Source organism: Nomascus leucogenys, chromosome 13 (genome assembly GCF_006542625.1).
Source record: "Nomascus leucogenys isolate Asia chromosome 13, Asia_NLE_v1, whole genome shotgun sequence".
Lineage (NCBI taxonomy): Eukaryota > Metazoa > Chordata > Mammalia > Primates > Hylobatidae > Nomascus > Nomascus leucogenys.
In genome coordinates this window covers 1824085-1846176 of record NC_044393.1, presented here as the reverse complement: position 1 = coordinate 1846176, position 22092 = coordinate 1824085, and the positions used below count along the sequence as shown (strand labels likewise).

The window sequence follows — 22092 nt, the reverse complement described above, 5'->3', positions numbered from 1 at the left end:
CAGGTGACAGGGAAGATGCCAAACAGTTCCACAAATCAGTGTCTAATGACAAGCAGATTGTCACGAGAAGAAAAGTGGGTTCTCTGAGAGCCCTTAACGGTATAAGCTGACATGGGCTTGGGTCAGCGAAAGAATGTGAGAACTGAGACTTGGAGCTCAGTGTGGAGTAGGGCTGTCCAGGCAAAGGGGCAGTGCGGGCACCAGCTGTGTTTCCAGAGGCTCCTGTGGCTTAGCCTACGGGGCCGCTATAGGAGAGGCAGGATGTTTGTGGTCCTGAGCCTGTCCTGGTGGGGTCTTGTCTCATCTGGAAGACAAAGTCCCAAGCGGACATTTTAACTGAGGGACTGCCATGCACACTCCCACAGAGGTGGGGTGGGGGCGACTCTGAAATGTGAGTGTCATAGTCTGGGATTTTTGTTTTCTCCATTAATGGACCCTTGACACCAGGAATGGGCATGACATCAGCACTTCTCAGTCAATACTGCTCCGTGGAGGAACGGGATGGGGGAAATTGGGAGGGGTTAGGCAGGGAGAGGGCTGTGGGGTTTGGCCCTCGTTCTGCCACTAGGCTTGGCCAAGCCCCTTCCCTGCTTGGGCTTTTCTGAGGCAGTTTCACTCTTGTTGCCCACTCTGGAGTGCAGTGGTGCAATCTCGGCTCACTGCAACATCTGCCTCCCGGGTTCAAGCAATTTTCCTGTCTCAGCCTCCCGAATAGCTGGGATTACAGGCGCCCACCACCACGCCCAGCGGATTTTTTGTATTTTTAGTAGAGACGGGGTTTCACCATGTTGGCCAGGCGGGTCTCGAACTCCTGACCTCAGGTGATCCACCCACCTCCGCCCAAAGTGCTGGTATGACAGGCCTGAGCCACCGCACCTGGCCACTGAGTCTTGGTTTCCTGAGGCTAGTTCCACATGCTAGGATCATGTCCCCCGCCCAGAGAAGACTCCAACATAGGCCGCGCTGCTCCTTCCGTCTACCGGCTTGGAGCTTCTCCTGGCAACAGGGTTCAGGCTGCTAACAAGGCCTTCCTCAAGACCCCACCCATAACCAACGACCATACTTCGTAGGTCCATCTTTGCATCATCTTTACTTCCTTGGAGCAAATTCCCAGGAATGGGTTTTCGGGGTCCAAGGGTATGCACCTCTAGCACTACGATAAATGCGGCCAAAACTGCTTCAGGGAAACGGTGCCCCAGTTTGCATTCTGCTTCCCATGCCCTGCCCTGGGGGTCTGACTGGTGAAACATGGGATGGCAGAGTGGTCGGGTGTTTCTGATTCCACGGTGGGCCGGGGTCTTTTCCTACCCTCGGGAACCGTCTGAATTTCTCCTCTGCCGAGTTCCTGCGGGAGTCCTTCGCCCACTGGCCCGGGGGAGTGAGTAGCAGGCACCAGGTGAGCAGGCCTCCGTTCGCAGCGGCTACAGGCACGGGCAGGAGCACCGCCCCACGCCCCAGGTGGCCGCAGGGTGAGGGGACCAAGGGGCGGGAGGCGCACTATGGGGGGCACGCCCGTATCTCTAGCCCGGCCGGCAGCGGGCAGCGAGGCTCAGTACTCGCCCCTTCTCCCAGCTGCTATTCGGGGATCCCGAGGCGCTCACAGGGGTCGACTGCGTCCGTGGGGCACAACCCAGGGACTAGGCTAAGAGGCCACACAGGGCAACCACCCTCAACAACCACCACCCTCAACAACAACCACCCCCGACGACGCCCAACGCCCCAGGGCCAGCAGGGCAGGTCCGAGAACCCCCTCGCCGGAAGCGGAAGTGCGTCACGGCGTCGGCCGGCAAGAGCGCACCGCGCAGACTCGCTGTGGGGACGTGACCCGGAAGCGCTCGCCGAGGCTCCTCCTTGCCCGCCGATATCTCTGCCGGGTGACTGGCTGCTTCCTTTCTCTCTCGCGCGCGGTGTGGTGGCGGCAGGTGTGGCGCGCGGCGCGGGCTTCGGGCTCAGGGCTGGGGCTGGGGCGGGAGTGGGGGCTTAGACGCGGGGGACGGGGTGCGGGGTGCTGGGTGCGGCTGGGGCCGTGATCCTAGGGGCCGGTTTGCGCCGGGAGCCGGGGCACGGTTCCGACCGTCCTCACGGCGCCGCGCGGTGACTCCCCAGGCGCAGCCCAGCCTCGAAATGCAGAACGACGCCGGCGAGTTCGTGGACCTGTACGTGCCGCGGAAATGGTAAGCGCCCCCCACATGCCCCTCTTCCATCTTTACCTAACCACCACGTCCCTCGCCTGCCCTTGTTCCCCCACACCCCTCGGTCCTTACCTCGTCACGTCCCTAATTTGTCCTGCCCCCGACGTTCCTCTTTTCCATTCATACCCCCCCCAACCCCCCACGTCCCCTCTTTCATTCTTACCGCCCATGTCCCCTCTGCTCACTGCGTCCTTTCTCCACAGCTCCGCTAGCAATCGCATCATCGGTGCCAAGGACCACGCATCCATCCAGATGAACGTGGCCGAGGTGAGCTGGGAGCTTGGGAGGCGGGAAGTTTGTGATGTATGTGCGGGCAAGGCAGGCCTGTGCCATTGTGGAGGAACCCCTAGGGTGAAGGTACGGGCAGAGGCTGGCTTTGAGGACTGGTGTTTCCCAAACTTGGGGGAGTGGTTTGTGACCTTTCTTCTCTTTCTAGGTTGACAAGGTCACAGGCAGGTTTAATGGCCAGTTTAAAACTTATGCTATCTGCGGGGCCATTCGTAGGATGGTGAGTTTCCCTGGGCTTTGCTCATCACTTCGGGACATCGTGGACTTTACTGTGCGCATTGGAGTGTGTGATGGTCCCTAAGTAGATTTGCTGGCAGAGTAGTTTGAGCCAGCTGGACTGGGCTGGCTGCCTGCCGCTTCTTGAGGGTGGAAGAGGGGTGCTCTGAGAAGACACTCAGGCAGCAGACTCTGCCTCTCACTAGGAGGTGCCCCCCAACCCCGCTCCACCATAGTCAGGCTGGAGGCTGCCCCGGGAGAGGTGGCTCCGCTTCTGCGCCTCATCGCTCAGCGGGGGAGAGACGTGGGCTGGTGGCACAGCTGACCTTCTGCCATCTCAGGCAGCCAGAGTGGAAATAGTGTGCCTTTTTTTTTTTTTTCTTAAGGGTGAGTCAGATGATTCCATTCTCCGATTGGCCAAGGCCGACGGCATCGTCTCAAAGTAAGGTTGGGGGCTCACATTTGGGCAGAGTGGGCGGACTAGGACTGCTCTAGAGGCGTGGTCTTAACCTTGTCCTTTTCCCCTGGTTCTAGGAACTTTTGACTGGAGAGAATCACGGATGTGGAATATTTGTCATAAATAAATAATGAAAACCTACCTGTGCAGGTTCATTCTGTGTCTGCAGGCCCAGGGTTGAGGTTTTGCTGTCAGTGGGTGACAAGGGTGGGGTAGGGTACCCAGTTAGTTGAAAGGAGACAACCTGTGAAACATACTGCAAAACTGAGGTTTAAAGGACAAATACATTATCCATTTAAAAACAGATCTAAGACAAAATAACTCAAACATTTTGAGGTCAGATACTTGCTTATGCACGTTGACATCCACAACTGCTACCGGTGCGGAAGCAACACCAGGCCTGGTTTTGTGTAGTCACAGTCCAGCTGAACACCTCAGCTCCGGCACCTGGATGTGTTCTAGAGAATGACAGGCTGAGACTGTGGTTTGGTTTACCTACTGGCTTTGTTGCAATAATCCTTGAATACCACACCGTGGCAGCTCTTGGCGTCATGAAAATGGGAAGGCTTCACACTTCACAAAGACCGGTTTGGTTAATGACTAAATCTCACTACATAAATACACAAACTTAAATTACTGTGCTTATCAGCCATTCCTTGCGTTCATGTGTAGAAAAAACCATGGAGACGTGTCCCTGGAGGGCAGGTTGTAAACTGCAACAGTTACTAGGAAGTCGGTCCTTAACATGCTTGTAACATGGGTGAGCTCTTGAGATGGGATCTGGGTGGCAGGAGAGGTTGCTTTTCAGAGGAAAGCTGCCTGGGACCCAGCATGGTGGAGCAGCTTGGAAGTCGAGTCCTCTCTGGGTGCACACTGGGTTCCAGGGGATCATCCTTGGCCTGAGGGCAGGCTGCTTGATGGAAGGGGATGCTCCACAGTAAATAAGAACAAAGGCTTTGGTTTGTCCTCATCCTCCAGTCTGTCCCACACACCTGCCATCTCTGGGTTTTGGCCCCAGTGAGTGGCTGTGGAAAAGGAGGAGGGCCAGGTGGGTGCTGGCAGCTGTCCTGCACCACTGCTGGGGTTGGGTGGAGTTGCTGGTGGGGTTCTGTGATAGCAGAATTGGCATCTCCTTTCTGCAGAAGCACCAGTCTGCACAAAAAGCATAGGATGTGTTGTATTAATGGGCTAGAGACAAAAGTCGTCCCAGAGCCCCTCCAGGGCCAGGCAGGTTTATAAGGTAGTGGTAGGAAAAAGCTTGGTGGCTGAGGCAGTGGCCAGTTTTGAGACCAGCTGACCCATGAAGAAAAACTCAGCAGTCCTTGGTTATTCAGTGTTTTTGATGAAGCAGCTAGCTGGAGTGCTGGACCATGCAAAATTCATTGCAACAACTTCAGACAGACGTGGAAAAACTAGAGATGGGGCCCTGCTGGCCTGCACAGAAGGGACAACGACCACCATTTGGGGTCCTTTTAGCATGGTGGGCTGCCCTGGCCAAGGTGGCCAAGATGGCACCCGTTTCCTGCCTCAGAAGAAAAGGCACTGACTCACTGACCCTTTGAGGTTGTGTGGGGTGTGATCAGTGCCCTCCTGCCTGAGGGTCAAGTGTGTTTTCAAGTCAACTTCAGCAGACCTCATTTAACCATTTTTTGTTCCCTTAAGAAAAAGACCCCAAAAAACCAAATCCCAATAAATATGTTATTTTTCTCCATCACAATATTGCTTAGAAAAATAAGAGCTGGCAAGCAGCAATTGTCCTGGAGGCCCAGAGTGTCTCCTGGTGAGAGGCAGAGGGTAGAGCATGGCATGGGATGGGCAGCTGTCTGTTGCGCGGTCGGTCTGTAGGACACGGGCGTTAGGATTTCACAGTGACACGATACTTGAAGAACAGAGGTCCAAGAATGAGATCAAAATAAATCAGGAGACTGCTCCCGCTGGCTTAACTGGACACCAAAAGCTCTACTTGGGATGCAGTGAGGTGGGCGGAGAAAGCTCTGGAGGAGCTCGGCTTCAGGTGGCAGGGAGCCAGTAGCACAGGCGGTGTCGGGAGACGCTGCTGGGGAACCCACACCTGAAAAACCACATCTCCAAGATGAATGCCTAAGTAAGTTAAACTCAGCCATTTCAGTGTGTTCAGTGAGGTCTAGAAACCCAGATCTCCACCCTGATGCTGTGGTGGCTGTGGTGGTTTACAGAAGGCGAGGCCAGGGGAGAGACTGCAGCTGGCTCGCTGCTACACGCTGTGAACCAAAGGTCCTGGTGCCAGGCTGGTCTCAGGCACGTGAAAAAAATACCAGTAACAAAACCTCACATCTAGTTCATGTAAAAATTCAGGAGAACTCTCAGAAATCCCCTTGGAGGGACGGTGCACTTGGGGATGAAAGCGACGTCCCTTTCCAAGGAAATGGCAGAGGCAAAAAGGAAAGCTGCACCAGCTGAGGCCAGGTGCCTCCTGCTGGCAGGTGCTGGGGGCGCTGGCAGGAGGAGGTGCGGGGCTTCAGCGGGACACCTCCCAGGCCGGCAAGTGCACCTTGGTGCCCTGAGCCTTCTGTGGGGCCTCTGCTAGAACTGCTGGGTGAGGCGCCTGTAATGAGGTAACACTTGGTTCTCGGGAAGATACAGGGCCAGCTCCAAGGCCACGAGCACTGTGAACTCAAACCCTATCAGGTCGCGCCTGTTGAATCGAAACCTTTCTTCTAACTTCTGCAGGGGAGAAGAGAGAAGGGTTACATGGGAGCCTTCCCTCTTCCACATTTCCCACCCAGCCAGCCCCATCCCAGCAGTGGCCCTGGCTGGATGTCATGACCCTGCCTGCGGTGCCTGCCGAGCCGGGCACTCACATCGATGAGCTGCTTCACGCCGCTCTTGCGCAGGTCACTGCTGATCTTGGCGGCCAACAGCACGCAGGCGCCGGCGCACAGCTTGCGGTTCTGTTTGCTGAGCTTGCCCTGCAGGACCAGCTTCTCAAAGTACACGTAGGCCATGGCCACTGTCACGGGCTCCAGGCTGCACTCCTCGGACAGGCTCCGCATCTCCCGCTTTAAGCTGTGGGTTAAGACAGAAGCCATGTCCCTGGGGCTCTGGCTGGGGCGGAGGAGGCAGCCCCCTCCCGCCACCAACTGAGGCTGGAGCCATGTAGCTTTGGGCTGCAAGAAACACCACTGAATCCTTCAGGGGATGGTACCCTCCACCGTACCATGTACAACGCCCAGGGCAGGGCGCATGGGCAGGGACCGGCAGGCTGGGTTTTGGCTTCCCCCGTCCCTTGGGTGGGCACCCATGGCAGCTCCCACCTGTGCCTGGTAGGTGGAGCCAGAGAACAGGCCCTGCTCTCGGTGGGGGGCAGTGGCCTCTGATGGGTGGTTTTAGGAAGAGCCTTGAAGGGAGGTGCCAGGGTATTGAGTGAGCCGCCCTCTGGAACACTGGGGCAGAGGCCGGGCGGGGCAGGCCCCCAGTACAGGGCCGTGGCTAGAAGCCCAACGTGAGCCCAGCAGTTCCGCCGCCTTCAGCTCGCTTTCCTCCGGTCACAGGGGTCATCAGCGTGGCACAATGTGAGAGCAGAGGCACACCTGGATGGCCTTGGCAAGCAGCCAGTATGCCTGGACGGGGGCGCTTTGTCGGCCAGGGAAAGGGCCACGGAATCTACTCACAAAATACACACTGGGAGGGGCCGGGCACAAGAGGGGCCTTGTCCCACTCAAGTTTTAAAAAGATCCTGGGCTGCTTCGAGGGTCTCGCTGCAAGAGACCCAGTGGTGTGTGGGGGGATGCAGTGTGATGGGGCCGTGGGGGCCTGGCTTGGCGGGCGGTGGAGGTGGGGGAGCTGCTGCTGGGGGCCTGGTCAGATGGCGGGAGGGGGCTGGGGATGGGCAGCGGCCAGACTTGTCAAGCTGGAGAGAATCTACCAGAAACTGGAGAGGAGAGGCTGGCAGGGCCTCCCAGGACGATGAGATGGTCTAAGAGGGTGTCCTCACCTCCTGATTTTGCTCAGCGTCAATTTGACATGTGGGAACTTCTCCCTGAAGGTCTCGTTCATATCCTTTTTGAGGTCTGAGGGCTTCACATATTCTATCACTGTGGTCTGCAACAGAGAGTGGGCAGGGTTGGGCCGGCCCCTCACACAGTCCATGGGTCCTGCCTGCTGGGTACGACGGATTTCCCACTGTCCTGGTTTGCAAACATGCATACGGTGCGGCTTGAGAGGCCCTGAATCTCTGAGAGCAAAATGGCTCAAGAGAGAACTCCAGAGCCCATGCATGCTTGGTATGGGGAGAGCCACGCTGCCAGGTGCCGAGGGCTGAAGGGCAAGGGCCGACCCCAGCTGGAGTGGCCAGCACTGCTCCCTGGCCTGCCCTGCACACCGCCACTGTCTGTGCTGCTGCGATCCGGGATGGGGGCATGTCACGCCCCTGGGGCAGCTTTGCCCACAGCCTGCCCCACACGCCCCGAGCCAGGACAGGTATGCAGCTGCCTGCACCCAGGCCCTGGGAGAGGGCACTCACCATGTACGACGCAAAGATGAGGACACGTTTGTGCTTGCCGCAGGGCCACTGCGGGTCATCCAGGAGGTTGGGGTTGTACTCCAGGGTGTCCCCCACGTCACTCCCTGTAAGAGAGGCAGCCCCTGACCCACCAGGAGTCTTGAGCAGTACCCATCTAGCCCCAAGGTCTGGCAGGCCAGCACCATGGCGGGGCAAGGGGGCTGAGCAGGGGAGGGGCTCCAGGCCACGGTTCTCTCTCTCCTGAAGGGCCCAGGGCTTAGGGCAAGAAAAGGATGTCCTGAGAGGAGGGGCCCTCCCTGGAGTCATCTGTGGATGCAGCTCCTCCCCACTGCCCGGCTCAGGCCAAGCCCAGGGCCAACAATTCAGTGTGGAGCTGTTCCTCTCCTGACCCTGTTCCCCAGGCTCCATCTGCACGGAGGGCTACAGATTGAAAGGGGCTTGCTGATGCTGCTGCAGTCCCTGGGCCGTGATTAAGGCACGCGGGTCACCCTGTTCTAGGCCGTGGTTAAGGCACGTGGGCTACCTAGTTCTGTGCTGGCTGGTGCCGACTTGGTGGGGGCAGGTTTATGTCTTGACCCTGGCAGAGTCCGGGGGACACTAGGCCGAGGTGTGGGCAGCAGGCCATGGCTGTCACTCTTGGGTGTGACCAGGGCGTTGGTGGGATACAGGAACTTCGCATAAGACACGACCTGGAAAAGCAAATGCATCTGGCCTCAGCTCTGCCTCCCGGGACCAGAGAGCAAAGTGAGCTCTGCCTGCCTCCCGCTGCAGGAAGCCCAGACGCACGTGCCGGGAGCCCTGCGTGGAAAATGAAGGAACAACTCAGATCAAGCCATTGAGGCTGCACCTGAGCTAGACGCTGCTCCTCACATAGCTAGAACATTCCAGAACACTACTGTGCTTTATCTGGGTTCTGCAGCCTGTAACATTCTCCCTGCCTCTGAAGACTGCTGACCACCAGCACAGAGGCCGGAGGGTCGGCGAGCCCCACCCTGCAGCGGGGGGGGTGTCCAGGAGCACGTGGTTGTGGTGCAGCAGCGCAGACCTCAGGCCCGGCCAGGCTGGCGGGGGAGTCCGATGGGGTCCAGGGCCACGTTCTCAGGGCTGCACGGGCCCGCATCCACTCCACCCTTGCTTTTTACGTGGAGTGAAGCACAGCTTCACGTCTGCCTCATGGGCACTGACGTGGGACTGCTCCCACCCGCCTGCCTGGCCCTGACGGCGCTGGGTGTCCACCAGCAAAGAGGCTCTTACCTTCCCATCTGCTCCTAGCTCCACGCCTTCTAGCTCAAAGACCATCTCGGAAGACACAGAGACGCCGCTGGACGGGTGCCTCTGCTTCTGGCTGTCCACCCTCAGGTCACTGCAAACATGGGAGAGGCAAGGGGCTGTGGTCTGTGCTGAACTCAGGCTCCAGCAGCCCAGCCCACCTGTCTGCTGGCCCGAGGCGCTCTCAGGAACAATGTCAGCACAGCCCCTCGGGAAAGAAAGGCGGCACTGGTGTGACCAGGAAGGCGCACGTCAGGAGTGCTTTCATGGAAGGAAGGGTCTTTGAGCCCCGCTTCCCCCGTACCGACACTGGCTGGTAGAGCCCCCGGGGTGGCGCCCACCTTCACTAGCCCACTAGGTGCGTGTGCCCACGCCCGGTCAGGTTTCTCCACCACTGTTTTTAAGCCAGGGCCACACATAATCCCCACCCCATAGCTGTTTCCTCCTTCCCTGAATTACGCACGGATATGACTGCCTGGATGATCGCAGCACCACGTGGCTCTGTCCACAGGAGGTGGGACAGCCCAGCCACCTGTACATCGACAGTGTGAACAGAAACCGGCTCCTCTGGAGAGTGAGGACCCGAAACGCCCCTGGGGTCCTGAGGAGCTTTGCTGGAGGTTGACGTGCTGAGCCTCGCATGAGCCCGGGGGCAGCGTCACCTGGGGGCGCAGTGCCCTGATGCCTCCTGGGCCTGGCGGGGACGAGGCCTTGCCTTCTGCCTAGACGCACACCGCATGCGAGGCAAGTGCTGAGTACTCACCTGATCCGCAGGCCTTCCCCATAGGGCAGGACCGAGAAGGCCGCACACAGGGACCGCTTGGCACAGATGAGCACAATCCTGCAGGGGGACGGAGTCAAGGGAGACAGGGGCCAGGGAGCAGGGGTCAAGGTGCTGCTGCTTCCAGAGCTACGGACATTTCCATAGAAAATTCCTTCTGCCTAAATTCAGGTGCTGGGAGACTGCCCATGCACCCCGAGGGGACTTGGGCCCAGGAGGCCGGGTGGCCAGTGTCACTAAGCCTGGCCCCCGCAAGCTCTCAGAGTGGATTCCCTACAGGAGCTACCGGGGTGCCCCTCCCTGGGACGCCGCTGCACGTGGGCAGGCACAGCAGTGACATCCCCAAGGCTCCTTCCTGACCCAGTGCAGGTAGGGCTGGCGGCCTCACCTCAGGATCTTGGCTCATTCAGAGATGAGAGGCAGCCAGAGGGGACAGGATGGTGAGGCCAAGGGCTGCCTCAAGCCAGACCTCAGAGGTCCTGGGTGGAGCGGGGCTCAACACCACCAGAAAGGGCCTGATCCAGGTCCCCAGAGAGGCTGGCCTGGAGGCTCCCCTCCAAGGCGCTCGAGCAGCCAGGTCCCGGGCCCAGGGAGCACAGGCAGAAGCCACTGTTTCTCCTCCCTTGGACATTGGCTCTGCCCTGCCTGGGCCCAGGGTCTCACCAAGGGGACAACAGCGGGAGAACTTCTCCCCCTCTCTGGCTTGGATGACGGGAGCCAGGGCTGGCACTCACGTCTGCTGGGAGCTGTATAGGACTGACGGGGAGCAAGGGTCTGTCCAGACCCACAGTCACCACAAGGAGGGTGCCCGGCAGGGGGAACTCCAGAAGAAAGGGAGCGCTCTGGACCTCAGGACACCCAGTGATGGGAATACGGGGCCACAGGAACACCCTGTGGTGGGGAGGCGGGTCCACCTCTAGAGGTGTGGAATGTGGGGTGGGCGGGAGCCTTGGGAGCGGAGGGAAGATTGCTTGGCTGACATGGACAGGACCCCGCGGGCTTCTGGAGACCACAGCCCTGGCCTGGCTCCTGGCTCGGCTTCATACCTGCTGTTCCTGGTGTCGTACTGCCTCATGTTCTTGATGAAGTGGGTCTTCTTCAGGCCTTTATGTCCCGGTGATCCAGATGTGTGTTTGGTTCTGCAAGGCAAAGGACACAGGTCACTCTTTCCCTCCCAGGACCCTCTGGCCCCGCAGGGCTCAGTGGCAGCTCAAGCGGAGTTGTAGAGCTTGGGGTGGACGGGGGCGTGTACCTCTGTGCTGGAGCACATCCCATGGCATCTTCCAGAAATTCCAGGGAGCAGCGCTGGGACGTGACTCGCTTCCTGCAAGATGACAATGGAGCCTCAAAACAGGCCTGGGGCCACCAGCCCGGCACCACCTTTGTGGCCAGAAACCGAGTGCCGCCCGCTGTGCAGGGAAGGGCCACTCTCCAGCCCGGCTGCGCATCCATGGGCCGAGGGGCTTCCAGAGCGCGTGCAGACTGAGGCGGGGGGCACCTCCTGCCTTGAGAGGTTCTTGTTTGGGAGGCACTGAGCTCTTCTCTGGGGATCAGCAGCCCTGGGGGACAGGCTCCTCAGGCACAGCATAGCACAGCACAGCACACCAACCTGCCCTGCCCACCGAGGGTCGCTCGGCCCCAAGCAACACCCTGCTGGGGGCACCACCAGCTCTCACAGGCCCATCCCACCCAGCGCTGCCTGAGACTGGTGCTGCCTGCCCCTCCCTGAAGCACAGCTGGGCATCGGGGCACCATGGCACAGGCAGGTGGGGTGGGCACCAGGCAGCCCTTGTTCTCAGGCCACCTTCCCCTGGCTCGCAGCTCCCTGCACCAGCCACACCCTCCCACCTCAGTGCCGTCACGGGGGCTGCTCCTCCATCTGGAACATTCTGTTCCTGCTCTTCCAGTGGCCTCCTCTTTCTGAACTTTTTGGCTCATAGGTGGCCCGCTGAGGGAGGCTGCCCGGATCCTGCTATTCTGTGACTTGCTCAAGGCACTGGTCACTACAGGAAGGAGGCATCCCCGCCTCACCACCCACCTGCCGTCTGCCTCCCCTTCCAGAGTGCCGGCCCCATGGATGGGGCAGGGTCTGTTCCCACTCACTGCTGTCCTTAGTGCCTGCCCTCCTGCCTGGACTTCAGGAGTCTCCCAGGTGTTTCCCATAAGTGAAACGTGCAGGAGGCAAATATTTGTTGGCTGAATGACTGTACAACGCACTTCCCTGAGGACCCCTCAGGGCACAATGCCCACTGCTCCTCCGACCCGCGACCCTCGGGACCAAGCGAGGCCACCCTGATGCGGAGACATGATGTGGTTCAGTAACTCTCAGGGCCACGCAACTCCAAGCGCAGAGCCGGGTCTTGAACCCAGGTCTGTCGGGGACTCCAAAGCTTTGTTCTCTCCCTTATACTGGGAGCCATGAACATGTGTGCCTGGGCACCGAGGCATTCCAAAAGCGCAGCTTAGGAGATAAGGTCCAATGCCAGTTGATGCGACATTGCAGTATTGGAAAATCACTCCAAATGCGATGACAATGATGGGTGATGGGGTGTGGCACGTCTGAGGATCCTGCCTGCCCTGCAGGGCTGTTGGACCCCAGAGGGGAGCGGTTGTTGTTGGTGGTGACGGCGGTGGTGGTGGTGGTGGTGATGATGGCGGTGGTGGTGGTGATGGCGGCGGTGGTGGTGGTGGTGATGGCGGCGTGGTGATGGTGATGGCGGTGGTGGTGATGGCAGTGGTGGTGATGGCAGGGCAGTGATCGTGGTGGTGATGGTGGCGGTGGTGATGGTGATGGCGGTGGTGGTGATGGCGGTGGTGGTGATGGCAGTGGCAGTGATCGTGGTGGTGATGGTGGCGGTGGTGGTGATGGGGCCCTCTGCAGGGTGCTGTGTGATTTATTAAATGGAGCACCTTGGCCCCCGGGCTTGGCATGGGGCATTCTCAGCGTGTCAACAGTAGCCTTTTTATTAAGTGTCAGCCAATCTGGACTCCTGGCCAAGGGCAGGTGTACTGCTGGGGGTCACTTCTGGGAACTCTCCAGGCTCCAGGCCAGCGCCGTCCTCAGGGTCCCACAGGCCTTCCCCCGGCAGGACCCCGGCTTACACACAAGACCTGGTGCACTCAGGCCCCATCTCTGGTGGAGCCGGCCTGGAGTCCAGGTCCCCACACCATGCCCTTGCCAGGAGCCTCCCACTGAGAGCCAGTGTTTGTCCCAAGGCGCCGGGTTGGGCACAGCCACAGTCCCATGGTGGGTGCCACCTGTGCCAGCGAGAGTGCCACAGCCACCACCTCACCAACACTCGACGGCTCACAGTGACAACCACACCCATTTATCAAGTGGCACGGAGAGGCCTGGCCCTTGCCCAGGTCACACAGCCAGTGTAGTCCTGGTTGGTACCAACGCTGTCACCTTGACGCCAACATTGATGCTGTCATTTTTTTTCTTTTTTTTGAGATGGAATCTCTCTCTGTCGCCCAGGCTGAAGTGCAATGGTGTCATCTTGGCTCACTGCAACCTCCGCCTCCTGGATTCAAGCAATCCTCCCTCCTCAGCCTCCTAAGTAGCTGGGATTGCAGGTACCTGCCTCCATGCCCAACTAATTTTTTTGTATTTTTTAGTAGAGACGGGGTTTCACCACGTTGGCCAGTCTGGTCTCGAACTCCTGACCTTAAATGATCTGCTGGCCTCGGCCTCCCAAAGGGCTGGGATTACAGGTGTGAGCCACCATATTTTATTTTAATTAATTAATTTATGTTTTTGAGATGGAGTCTCACTCTGTGGCCCAGTCTAGAGTGCAGTGGCACGATCTTGGCTCACTGCAACCTCCACCTCCCAGGTTCAAGCAATTCTCCTGCCTCAGCCTCCAGAGTAGCTGAGATTACAGGCGCCTGTCACCATGCCTGGCTAATTTTTATATTTTTGGTAGAGATGGGGTTTCACCTGGCTAATTTTTGTATTTTGGTAGAGATGGGGTTTCGAGGCCAGGCTGGTCTTGAACTCCTGATCTCAAATGATCCGCCAGCCTCAGTCTCCCAAAGTGTCAGGATTACAGGTGTGAGCCACCATATTGTATAACAAAGTGTGAAATAGCTCCTGTAATTTGTTGGATACCGTACTGAAAGTGAAAAAGAACGTGGTTGTAGGGGTACCAAGTACAGTTTGAAGTCAGGAACTTAAGATGTAATTAAAATTTTTTAAAAGGCAAAGGCAACAAGAGCTTGTTGAAAACAAGCTAGGATTGAAAGCAGAAAATCCACTAAAACGCCTGGTGCCTCACAGTGGCCCCATCACCAGACACAGCTGTGCACCTGCCCAGTCCCAGCTGGAGGTGGGGGCAGGGGACCAGCCGGATGGCTGCAGAAGGTGGGTGAGCAGCTGGCCAGAGGAGAGCACTTGGATGATGGGACCAGGAAGGGCTGGGGATGCGGTAGGCTGGCCTGGACAGTGGGGTGGGTGGGGAAGGAGGAGCTGCGGGGCTGGGGCTGGAGCAGGCAGCAGGCTCTGAGGGCAGTGGGAGGGCAGAGCACCCAGCTGCATGCTGAGGGGGTGTGTGGCAGATGTCGGCTGTCCCGAGAGGCCCAGGTGAGTGCTGGCCTGTGATGGGTGACGGCGGGCAAGCTGCCCCAAGAGGAGTCCAGCAGAGGCTGGATGGGCAGGTCCCACACTGGGGAAAGAAGCCAGTGAAGGAGGAGATTTGGGGACTGTCCCCAGAGAGGTGTTTGTGTGTCCTGCCCTACAAGGCTGGGCCTGGAGGCCCTGAGGACCAGCCTGTGTGTCTTTCTGGAAGCTCCTTGCCACGGGTAATTACCAGGGGATGCCTGGGTATTTGCACGCCTGGGACCTCATTTGGAGGCCCGTGGGGGCCCCAGCAGAAGCCTGGGGCCCCGTGGCAGCCTTCCTGGCAGTACCGTTGGAGCCTCTGGCCCAGGACGCAGAGGAGCTGCAGCGGGGAGGCTGACGCTGCTGCCGGCTGGCCCGGCTCCTCCGTGATTTTGTGGTCGCTGCAGGAATGATGGGTTTCTCTCCACCATGCTTTAAAATCTGTTCCCAGCAGGTTCTTCTACAGATCTTTCTCTGTAATTTCCTTTTTTTTTTTTCGAGACGGAGTCTCGCTCTGTTGCCCAGGCTGGAGTGCAGTGGCGAGATCTCCGCTCACTGCAAGCTCCGCCTCCCGAGTTCACGCCATTCTCCTGCCTCAGTCTGCCGAGTAGCTGGGACTACAGGCGCCCGCCACTATGCCCGGCCAATTTTTTTGTATTTTTTAGTAGAGACGAGGTTTCGCTGTGTTAGCCAGGCTGGTCTCGATCTCCTGACCTCGCGATCCACCCGCCTCGGCCTCCCAAAGTGCTGGGATTACAGGCGTGAGCCACCGCGCCCGGCATTTCCTTCTTTTCTTTTTTGTAAGCATCTTATTAGTAAACTAGATCTGCACAGTTCTAGGAGGGAGGCAGCATTCTGACTCTCAGTTCATGGGTGGGTAAACTGAGGCAAGGAGCTGTTTAGCAACTGCCCGAGATGACATGGCTGGTAAGAGACAGAGTGGGGACCTGAGCCCACATGGATGGTCGGGGCTCTGGCACCCGGTGGCGCCGCTCCCATTGTGTCAGTTGGAATGGCGGCCGCTCTCCACTCTTTCTCAGGGGCTCATTTTGTGAACCTGGCCCCGTTGCAGGTCACGTTTTTTGGTTTGAGTCCAGAAGACTCTGACAATGCTGAAGGAGGTGCCTGCGCATGGGTGCAGGGCAGGGCGGCCAAGTGGGGAGGACGCCGCTTTGGCCTTCCCTTCCCCTCTGCCTCCACGGGAGCTGGCGTCAAGGGAGAACGAGGGAAGTGCTTCCCTTCCAGAACCAGGGCTGTCGCAACTCCACGCATCACCGCAGCAGGGCGCTGCTGCTAACAGGACGGGCACTGGAAAGCGCAGATGGGACCCAGGCCAGCATCCATTGCTTGGCCCCTCTGGAGGATGGGCTGGGAACCCATGAGATGGACCCCTGCTCGCCCTGGGCCCCACAGAGAGGTGTCCGTGTGTCCGGCAGACACGGAGAGGATCACGCACGTGCAGATGCACCACCTCACGCCTGGCTGGAAGCAGCACACATGCCGGTCAGCAGGAGGCGGGACACGCGCGATCAGGGGACGGCATGCACAGCATGGCTGCACGTGCACACAGATGCCACACGGGTTGAAAGGCTCGTCACGTAGTGACACAGGTCCCCTCAGTGTGGGGGAGGGGCTGAGGAGGGGCACCAGGGAGCTGGGGGGTTGGCCTGTGTCTCCGCAGGGGAGTGGCTCCGTGGGGTGTGCCCAGGCAAATGCACTGAGCTGCACACACCTTCCATGTGCTTCACTCATCCTGCGTGCACTGGACCCCTCCGTCCAAAACATGCAAGGAACAAGCGAGCAAAGCAGAAGGAACAAGGCCCTCGGCAAGGCCCACACCCCACATGCTGGGGCAAATGCAAGTTCTGCTGAGTCCCAGGAGGCCCCGCTCCTGCTCAGCCACGGCAGAGTTACACTGGCGGCGTCTAGTTGTGATTCCCCCCACGTGGCAGTGACCAGCTCGAAGCTGCCTGCATCTGACTTTTGGGAAGAAGGGGTTGGGGGTTGGGGCAGTGGGGAGGCTGCCCCCCCAGTCTGCTGACACCTCACTCTCAGCACTAAATGGCGGGCCAGCAACGCCTCCACCCAAAGTCATGCTCACAGACAGGAAGACAAATCTGCTATTTATCAAACACTTTCTAGCGTTTGGTACATTTCCTTTCCTTTGTAACGGAAGAAGTGCCCAGAAGGGGCTGAGGCCTGAAGACCCCATCCCCATTAGAAACCCAAAGCTGTGTGCAGGAGCCGCTGTAAGGCTCAGAGGGAACTCAGGAGGCCCGGCCGGGCAAAGGGGCCGTTGAAATGACCTTGACGGTAGGTCTGACAACGTGAGAACAGCTGGGAGCCTCTGCCGAATGACTGCGCTTCTGTCCCACAGCATGCCCACGCCAGCACCGGGGAGACTGGAACCGTCCCTCGCCAGGAAGGCGCGGGCAGTGGTGTTGTTCGGCTGCCCCCAGCTCCGAGTGTGGGCAGTGGTCTTGTCCGACCACCCCCAGCCGCATCCCCCGGCCTGGGCACCTAGTATGCCATGGACCCTGGGGCACAGCTGTTGAATGCGTGGCTGGTCTCGGGTGCCCCGTCTCATCAAGTCCCAGGTGAAGCAAAAGCGCCCAAGTCCAGCAGGGGCTGCAGCCTCACCCAGCGAAAGCATCCATATGGGGTCACAGGGCTGGGCGGAGTGGGGGGTGTCAAGTGCCCTTTGGGCTGCCATGGGAGATGTGCCCCCAGGCTCTGGCCTCAGCTGACCACTGCCAGCTGCTTGCCAGCTGGACAGCAAGAAATCCCCAAATCACGCTTGTAAACAAGGTGCCAGATGCTGAATTGGTTTAACCTGGACAGCAGCTTGGCGACGCTGAGTGGCTCCTGGCCCAGACAGCAGCCTGTCCCACAGCTGCAGCCCAGCTCCAGGCCCAGGCCTTTCCCCAGAAGCATCTCAGCACACACCCTCCAGAACTGGGGGGCTCTGCTTGCTGATGGCTGCACCCTGGCTCTTCGCTGGGCCACATCTGTCTGCAATTTGGGGAAAGTTGTTCGCTTGAGGGGATGCCACTCTCACCTCATTAGTGCTGTGGACACTCACCAAGGGCTGTTGTGGGTTGAAGGGTGTCGCCCCCAGAAGACAGGGTGAAGTCCTAACCCCAGTACCTGTGAATGGGACCTCGGATGGAAAGAGGGTCTTAGCAGATGTCATCAAGTTAAGATGTCACAGGTTAAGTGCTAATCCAATGACTGGTGTCCCCGTGAGGAAATCACCACGTGCAGACACAGACACGCAGGAACAGTGCGGCACGGAGGCGGAGGCAGAAACTGGAGCCACAAGCCCGGGAGCGCCTGGAGCCACCAGAAGTGGGAAAAGGCAGGAAGGATCCTCCCTGGAGCCTGCACAGGGAGCGTGGGTCTGTCCACACCTTGAGGTGGGGCTTCTGGCCTCCAGAGCTGGGAGAGGCCACGCTGGTGCCATAAGCCACCGGGTTTGGGAGGAGGGGGCGGCGGGGAGGCGGCTGCAGGCAGAGCACCCCGGCACCTGCTCAAACCCAGCTGGGGAGGCCCAGAGATCCCGCCTGCTTTTGGGCATTAGGCAATGGCAATGTTAAAAGTGAAAATAAACCTGGTTGGAAGTTCTATGAGGAAAACAAGGATTCTAATGATTCACTCACTGGCTCGACACGAAGTGCCACACCAGGCTGAGCCTCCCTGGGAAAGAATAAGTGTTAGGACCGAGACGTGACTGTTCCCTGGGCAGCCTTGTTGTAACAGGAGGCTCCATTTGGCTGGGTGTGGCGGCTCCCACCTGAAATCCCAGCACTTGGGAGGCCAAGACGGATCACTTGAGCCAGAGTTGAAGACCAGCCTAGACAATATAGCGAGACCCCATCTCTGCTAAAATAAAAACTTAGCAGGGTATGGTGTGCGCCTGTAGTTCCAGCTACTGGGAGGCTGAGGCAGGAGGATAACTCAAGCCCAGGACGTAGAGGCTGCACTGAGCTGTGATTGCGCCACTGCACTCCTGCCTGGGAGACAGAGAGAGACCCTGCCTCAGGAAAAAAAAGAGGCTCTGCTCATCTCACACTGACTCCTGCCACATACCTCACTGAGCCCTGGGCACACATCTGACCTCTGACCTCAGGGAGGCCGTGCTTAGTGCTTAGTGTGAACCCGCTTCTCAGAGGAGACTGAGGCTCAGAGAGGCCGTGTCACCTGTTCAAGGTCACAGAGGTACTGAACAGTGCAGCTGGGATTCCAAGCCCAGTCTGTTCCCAGAGCCCAGGTCAAACCACCACACTCACGAGACCAACATCAGGGCTACCTTCAGGACTTTCAGAATTCTCTCCATTTCCTAAAACCAACTCATCCTAGAACTCTCAAGCCAGAAGCTAGCAGCCCCTTTTGCTGGGGCAGACACCCTTCTCTTGCTCAGCAGCCAGGCCCAGGGAACGCAGGGAGAAATGGACGTCCTCACGCTGGGGGCTGCCTATTAGGGGAGGGGCCACGGCCCTCAGACACAAGGTCAGCACAACGAACTTGGCAGAGAGCCCCAGGAGGGACGCCTCCCCCTCCAGGAACAGAGTGGGGTTCCGGAAAGACCTGAACAGGGACATGGGGGCCAAGGAGGAGGGAAGGGAGGAGACAGCCCTGGGCGAGGCAAGGGGTGGTGGCGCTTGGGCCTATGGTGGGTACGGCAGGAGGACCGCAGGCACCCAGCCCATGCCACGTCCCATCCTGTCCCAGGGATGCCGGCCACAGCGCACCTTCTAACAATCCCACAGGGCAGGGATGTGCTGCAGGTGGGCAGCATGCTGCGCTCAGAACTGTCACCACGGAGGCTCCGGGCCTGCAGGGGGTGCCTTCTCAGTTACGGGCACTTCCCTGCAGCGTCGCCACACTCTGCCTCCCTCCACTCGAGTGGACTCCACTCCATGCCAGGCCTGGTGCACACAGGGGTGCATGAACTCTGTGGAAGGAGGGCCTATGACAGCACCCGGTCTGCCTGGTGTCACCATCCGGTTCTGGACACTCACATGCAGGACTGAGGGAGAAAGCCGTTTGCATGTCAAACAGCAGGGCCCAGGGTTAGGGAAGAGCCTAACCTGCGGAGCTCGGCCGGTTGCGGTGAGCCCACTTCCCCTGGAGCCCACACCCTGGGGCCTTGCCGCTTTGCCCTGGAGAGTCACCACCTAGTTCCATCTCTCCCGCCTTCCTGAAGGAGCTGGCCATGCCAAATGCATGGGGCCTGGCTGCCACATTTGGGCAAATCCATCCCTCTGCCCCAATCACCCCTCTGACCCTCCCTGGAGCAGCGGCCAGGCATGTCCGTGGGGGGACATCTTGTGGACAGGCCTGGGTCTGCAGGCCCCCTCAGCCTGGCTACGGCCAGGAACACTCCCAAGGATGGAGTGCGCTGCAACCTGTGTGTGATGCAACCTGCATGTGACGTCGTAGTCTTTGAGGACAGAGTGCTGTGTTCTGGGCCCAAACTTCCCCAACCAAAGACCTTAGAGGAACCCAATGCCTCCACCTGCCTGAAGGCCAGGGGCGTGGGGCAACTCTGATGACCTCCAGGTAAGCAAGGAGCCCATGCCAGCCTTGACCCAAGAGCTCCGTGTCAGCCCCCTTCGCTGCACACCTGCAGGGGCTGCCTCCGGGAACAGCCGCCCAGCAGGCACTTGGACCTGTGGACAGTGGCTCCCTCTGAGAAGGAAGCGCAATAAGCAGCCAGTCTTGGGCCCAGAGCCCACAGTCACTCCTGGAGGTGAGGGCTGTGGGAGGCAGGGTCACCCAGGACCTGTGGTCTCTGGGAGAAGGACACAGGGTGTCGGGCAGCCAGGGGCCATCTGGGCAGGGGGCACACGCTGGACAGGCAGGGCTCATGATTGGGGTTGCCCTGGGATGGGCTGAGGTGGTTCCCAGAAATGGAATCAAGGCAGGGGGAGCAATGGAGACCCAGGGTGTGACAGGCCCAAAGATACCGAGCTGAGAGTGATGGGGGGAGGGCGGGGGTCTGCAGGGAAGTGACAGGGAGAGGAGGGGTGCCAGAGACCAGTGGCTGTGGGATGGGAGATGTGGCTGTGCAGGGGCCTCTGGGAACAGGTGTCAGTGACAGTGCCAGGGGGACCCCGGCCCACATGCTGGATCTGAGGAGGTGGGCACGGAGGGTGTGGCCCGGTTCAGAGAATGCCAGGAGATGCACAGGGCTGTCCGTGTGTCCCTGTGTCCCGGGCACTGGTACCAGTGGAAGGGGGTGGGGGCATATCCAGAGCTCACAGGGCTGGGGGTCTCAGGGGTAATAAGGGCTGAATGAACCCTAAAACCCATTTCAGAGGACTGACAACGTGGAGACCTAGACCCCGCATTCAGGGGCTGGGAGAATTCAGGGGACAATGAACCCTATGTGTGGGCGCTGACAGGGCCTGAGGAAACCCTCAGTGAGCCCAGGAACCCCCAGTTCTGTATCTAGGACTGACAAGGTCCCAGGTGAACCCAACCCCTGTGTCCTGGGCTGTTGAGGGCCCAGGTCACCTGACCCCTTTGTCCTGGCCTGAGGAGGCCCCAGACTGACCCTGACCCCTGTGTCCTGCGTTGATGAGGCCCCAGGTGGCCTGACCCCTGTGTCCTGGGCTGACAAGGCCCCAGGTCACCTGACCCCTGTGTTCTGGCCTGATGGGGGCTCAGGTCACCTGAACCTGTGTGTCCAGAGCTGACAAGGCCCCAGGTGAACCCAACCTCTTTGTCCTGGCCTGATGAGGCCCCAGGTTGACCCTGACCCTTGTGTCCCGGGTTGATGAGGCCCCAGGTTGACCCTGACCCTTGTGTCCTGGGTTGATGAGGCCCCAGGTTGACCCTGACCCCTGTGTCCAGGGCTGACAAGGCCCCAGGTCACTTGACCCCCTTGTCCTGGGCTGATGAGGCCCCAAGTAATCCTGACCCCTAGTCCTGGGCTGACCTGGCCCCCGTCCCGTCCCCGTCCCCGTCCCTGTACCCCGCGTCCTGGGCTGACCTGGCCGGGCCCCCACTCACCTCTGGCGCTGCCCATCCAGGCCGAGGCCGGTGGGCACTTGCGTGGGGCTGAGCAGGCCCTGGGGCGCGGGGGTCCTGGCGGGCAGCCCGGGCAGGCCGGCGGGGGGCTCCGGCGGCGGCGGCGCTGGCGGTTCGCGGGCCTCGGCGGGCGGCGGCGGGGGCTTTTCTCCGCCCGGGCCCAGGCTCGGGGGCCGCCCGTCCAGGGAGATGTTGTTGAGGAAGAAGAGCGCAGCCTGACGGCGCCGCGAGTCCCCGCGCCTCCGCAGCGCCTGCGGCGGGGCCCGAGCAGCAGAGGTCGGCGCGGCGGGTGGCGGGGGCCCGGCGGGGCCGGCAGCCGGGCCCGCGGCTCCACCGGCCGCGGCCGCGGCCATCCTCAGACTGCGCCCGCCGCCGCGAAGCGCCCCACCCCCTGCCCGCGCGCCCGCGCGCCCGCCGCCCATTGGCCGCGGCGCGCCCACATGCAAATGTCTCGCCACCGCACTCTCCCATTGGCCAGCGAGGTGCCGCGCTCGGGGCGCTCCCCTGGGTCCTAGAGGCCGTCGGGCGCAGGCGTAGGGAGTCGGGAGCTGCGAGACTCACCGACGGTTCGAGTCCCCGTCTTGGGACCTGCGGCCGCGGGGCTCCGGCCTTCTGTTCCCTTTGCTGTACGGCGGCCTTCGCGGTCAGCCTCCATCGAGCGCGCATTTTAAGGCTCTGGACCCAGGGCGGCGTGGGTGAGGCCCCAGCACACTTCCCTGTCCGGAGGTGTGTCTGGGCGGCGCTTCAGCGGGG

General features: G+C 60.0%; 2 protein-coding genes across 3 annotated transcripts; one reads left to right on the top strand and one right to left on the bottom strand.

Moving 5' to 3' along the window:
* The first annotated feature begins 1835 nt into the window (after positions 1–1835).
* Positions 1836–3294, top strand: RPS21 (ribosomal protein S21). Its single transcript, XM_030825695.1, has 6 exons — positions 1836–1922; positions 2107–2174; positions 2396–2459; positions 2629–2700; positions 3083–3138; positions 3231–3294. The coding sequence occupies exons 2-6, from the start codon at positions 2125–2127 to the stop codon at positions 3238–3240; spliced, it is 252 nt and encodes an 83-aa protein (XP_030681555.1). The 5' UTR covers positions 1836–1922; positions 2107–2124; the 3' UTR covers positions 3241–3294.
* Positions 3295–3410: 116 nt separating this feature from the next.
* CABLES2 (Cdk5 and Abl enzyme substrate 2) lies at positions 3411–21704 on the bottom strand. Of its 2 annotated transcripts, none has more exons than XM_003281523.4 (10): positions 21322–21704; positions 10957–11028; positions 10751–10843; positions 9687–9764; positions 8909–9017; positions 8178–8343; positions 7655–7758; positions 7127–7233; positions 5994–6198; positions 3411–5856 (listed from the first exon to the last, which is right to left on the bottom strand). In XM_003281523.4, the coding sequence occupies exons 1-10, from the start codon at positions 21690–21692 to the stop codon at positions 5716–5718; spliced, it is 1446 nt and encodes a 481-aa protein (XP_003281571.1). In that variant the 5' UTR covers positions 21693–21704; the 3' UTR covers positions 3411–5715. The 2 variants fall into 2 exon arrangements, with proteins under 2 accessions (XP_003281571.1, XP_030681554.1); XM_030825694.1 differs by having other exon boundaries at positions 3411–5224.
* Positions 21705–22092: the final 388 nt, after the last annotated feature.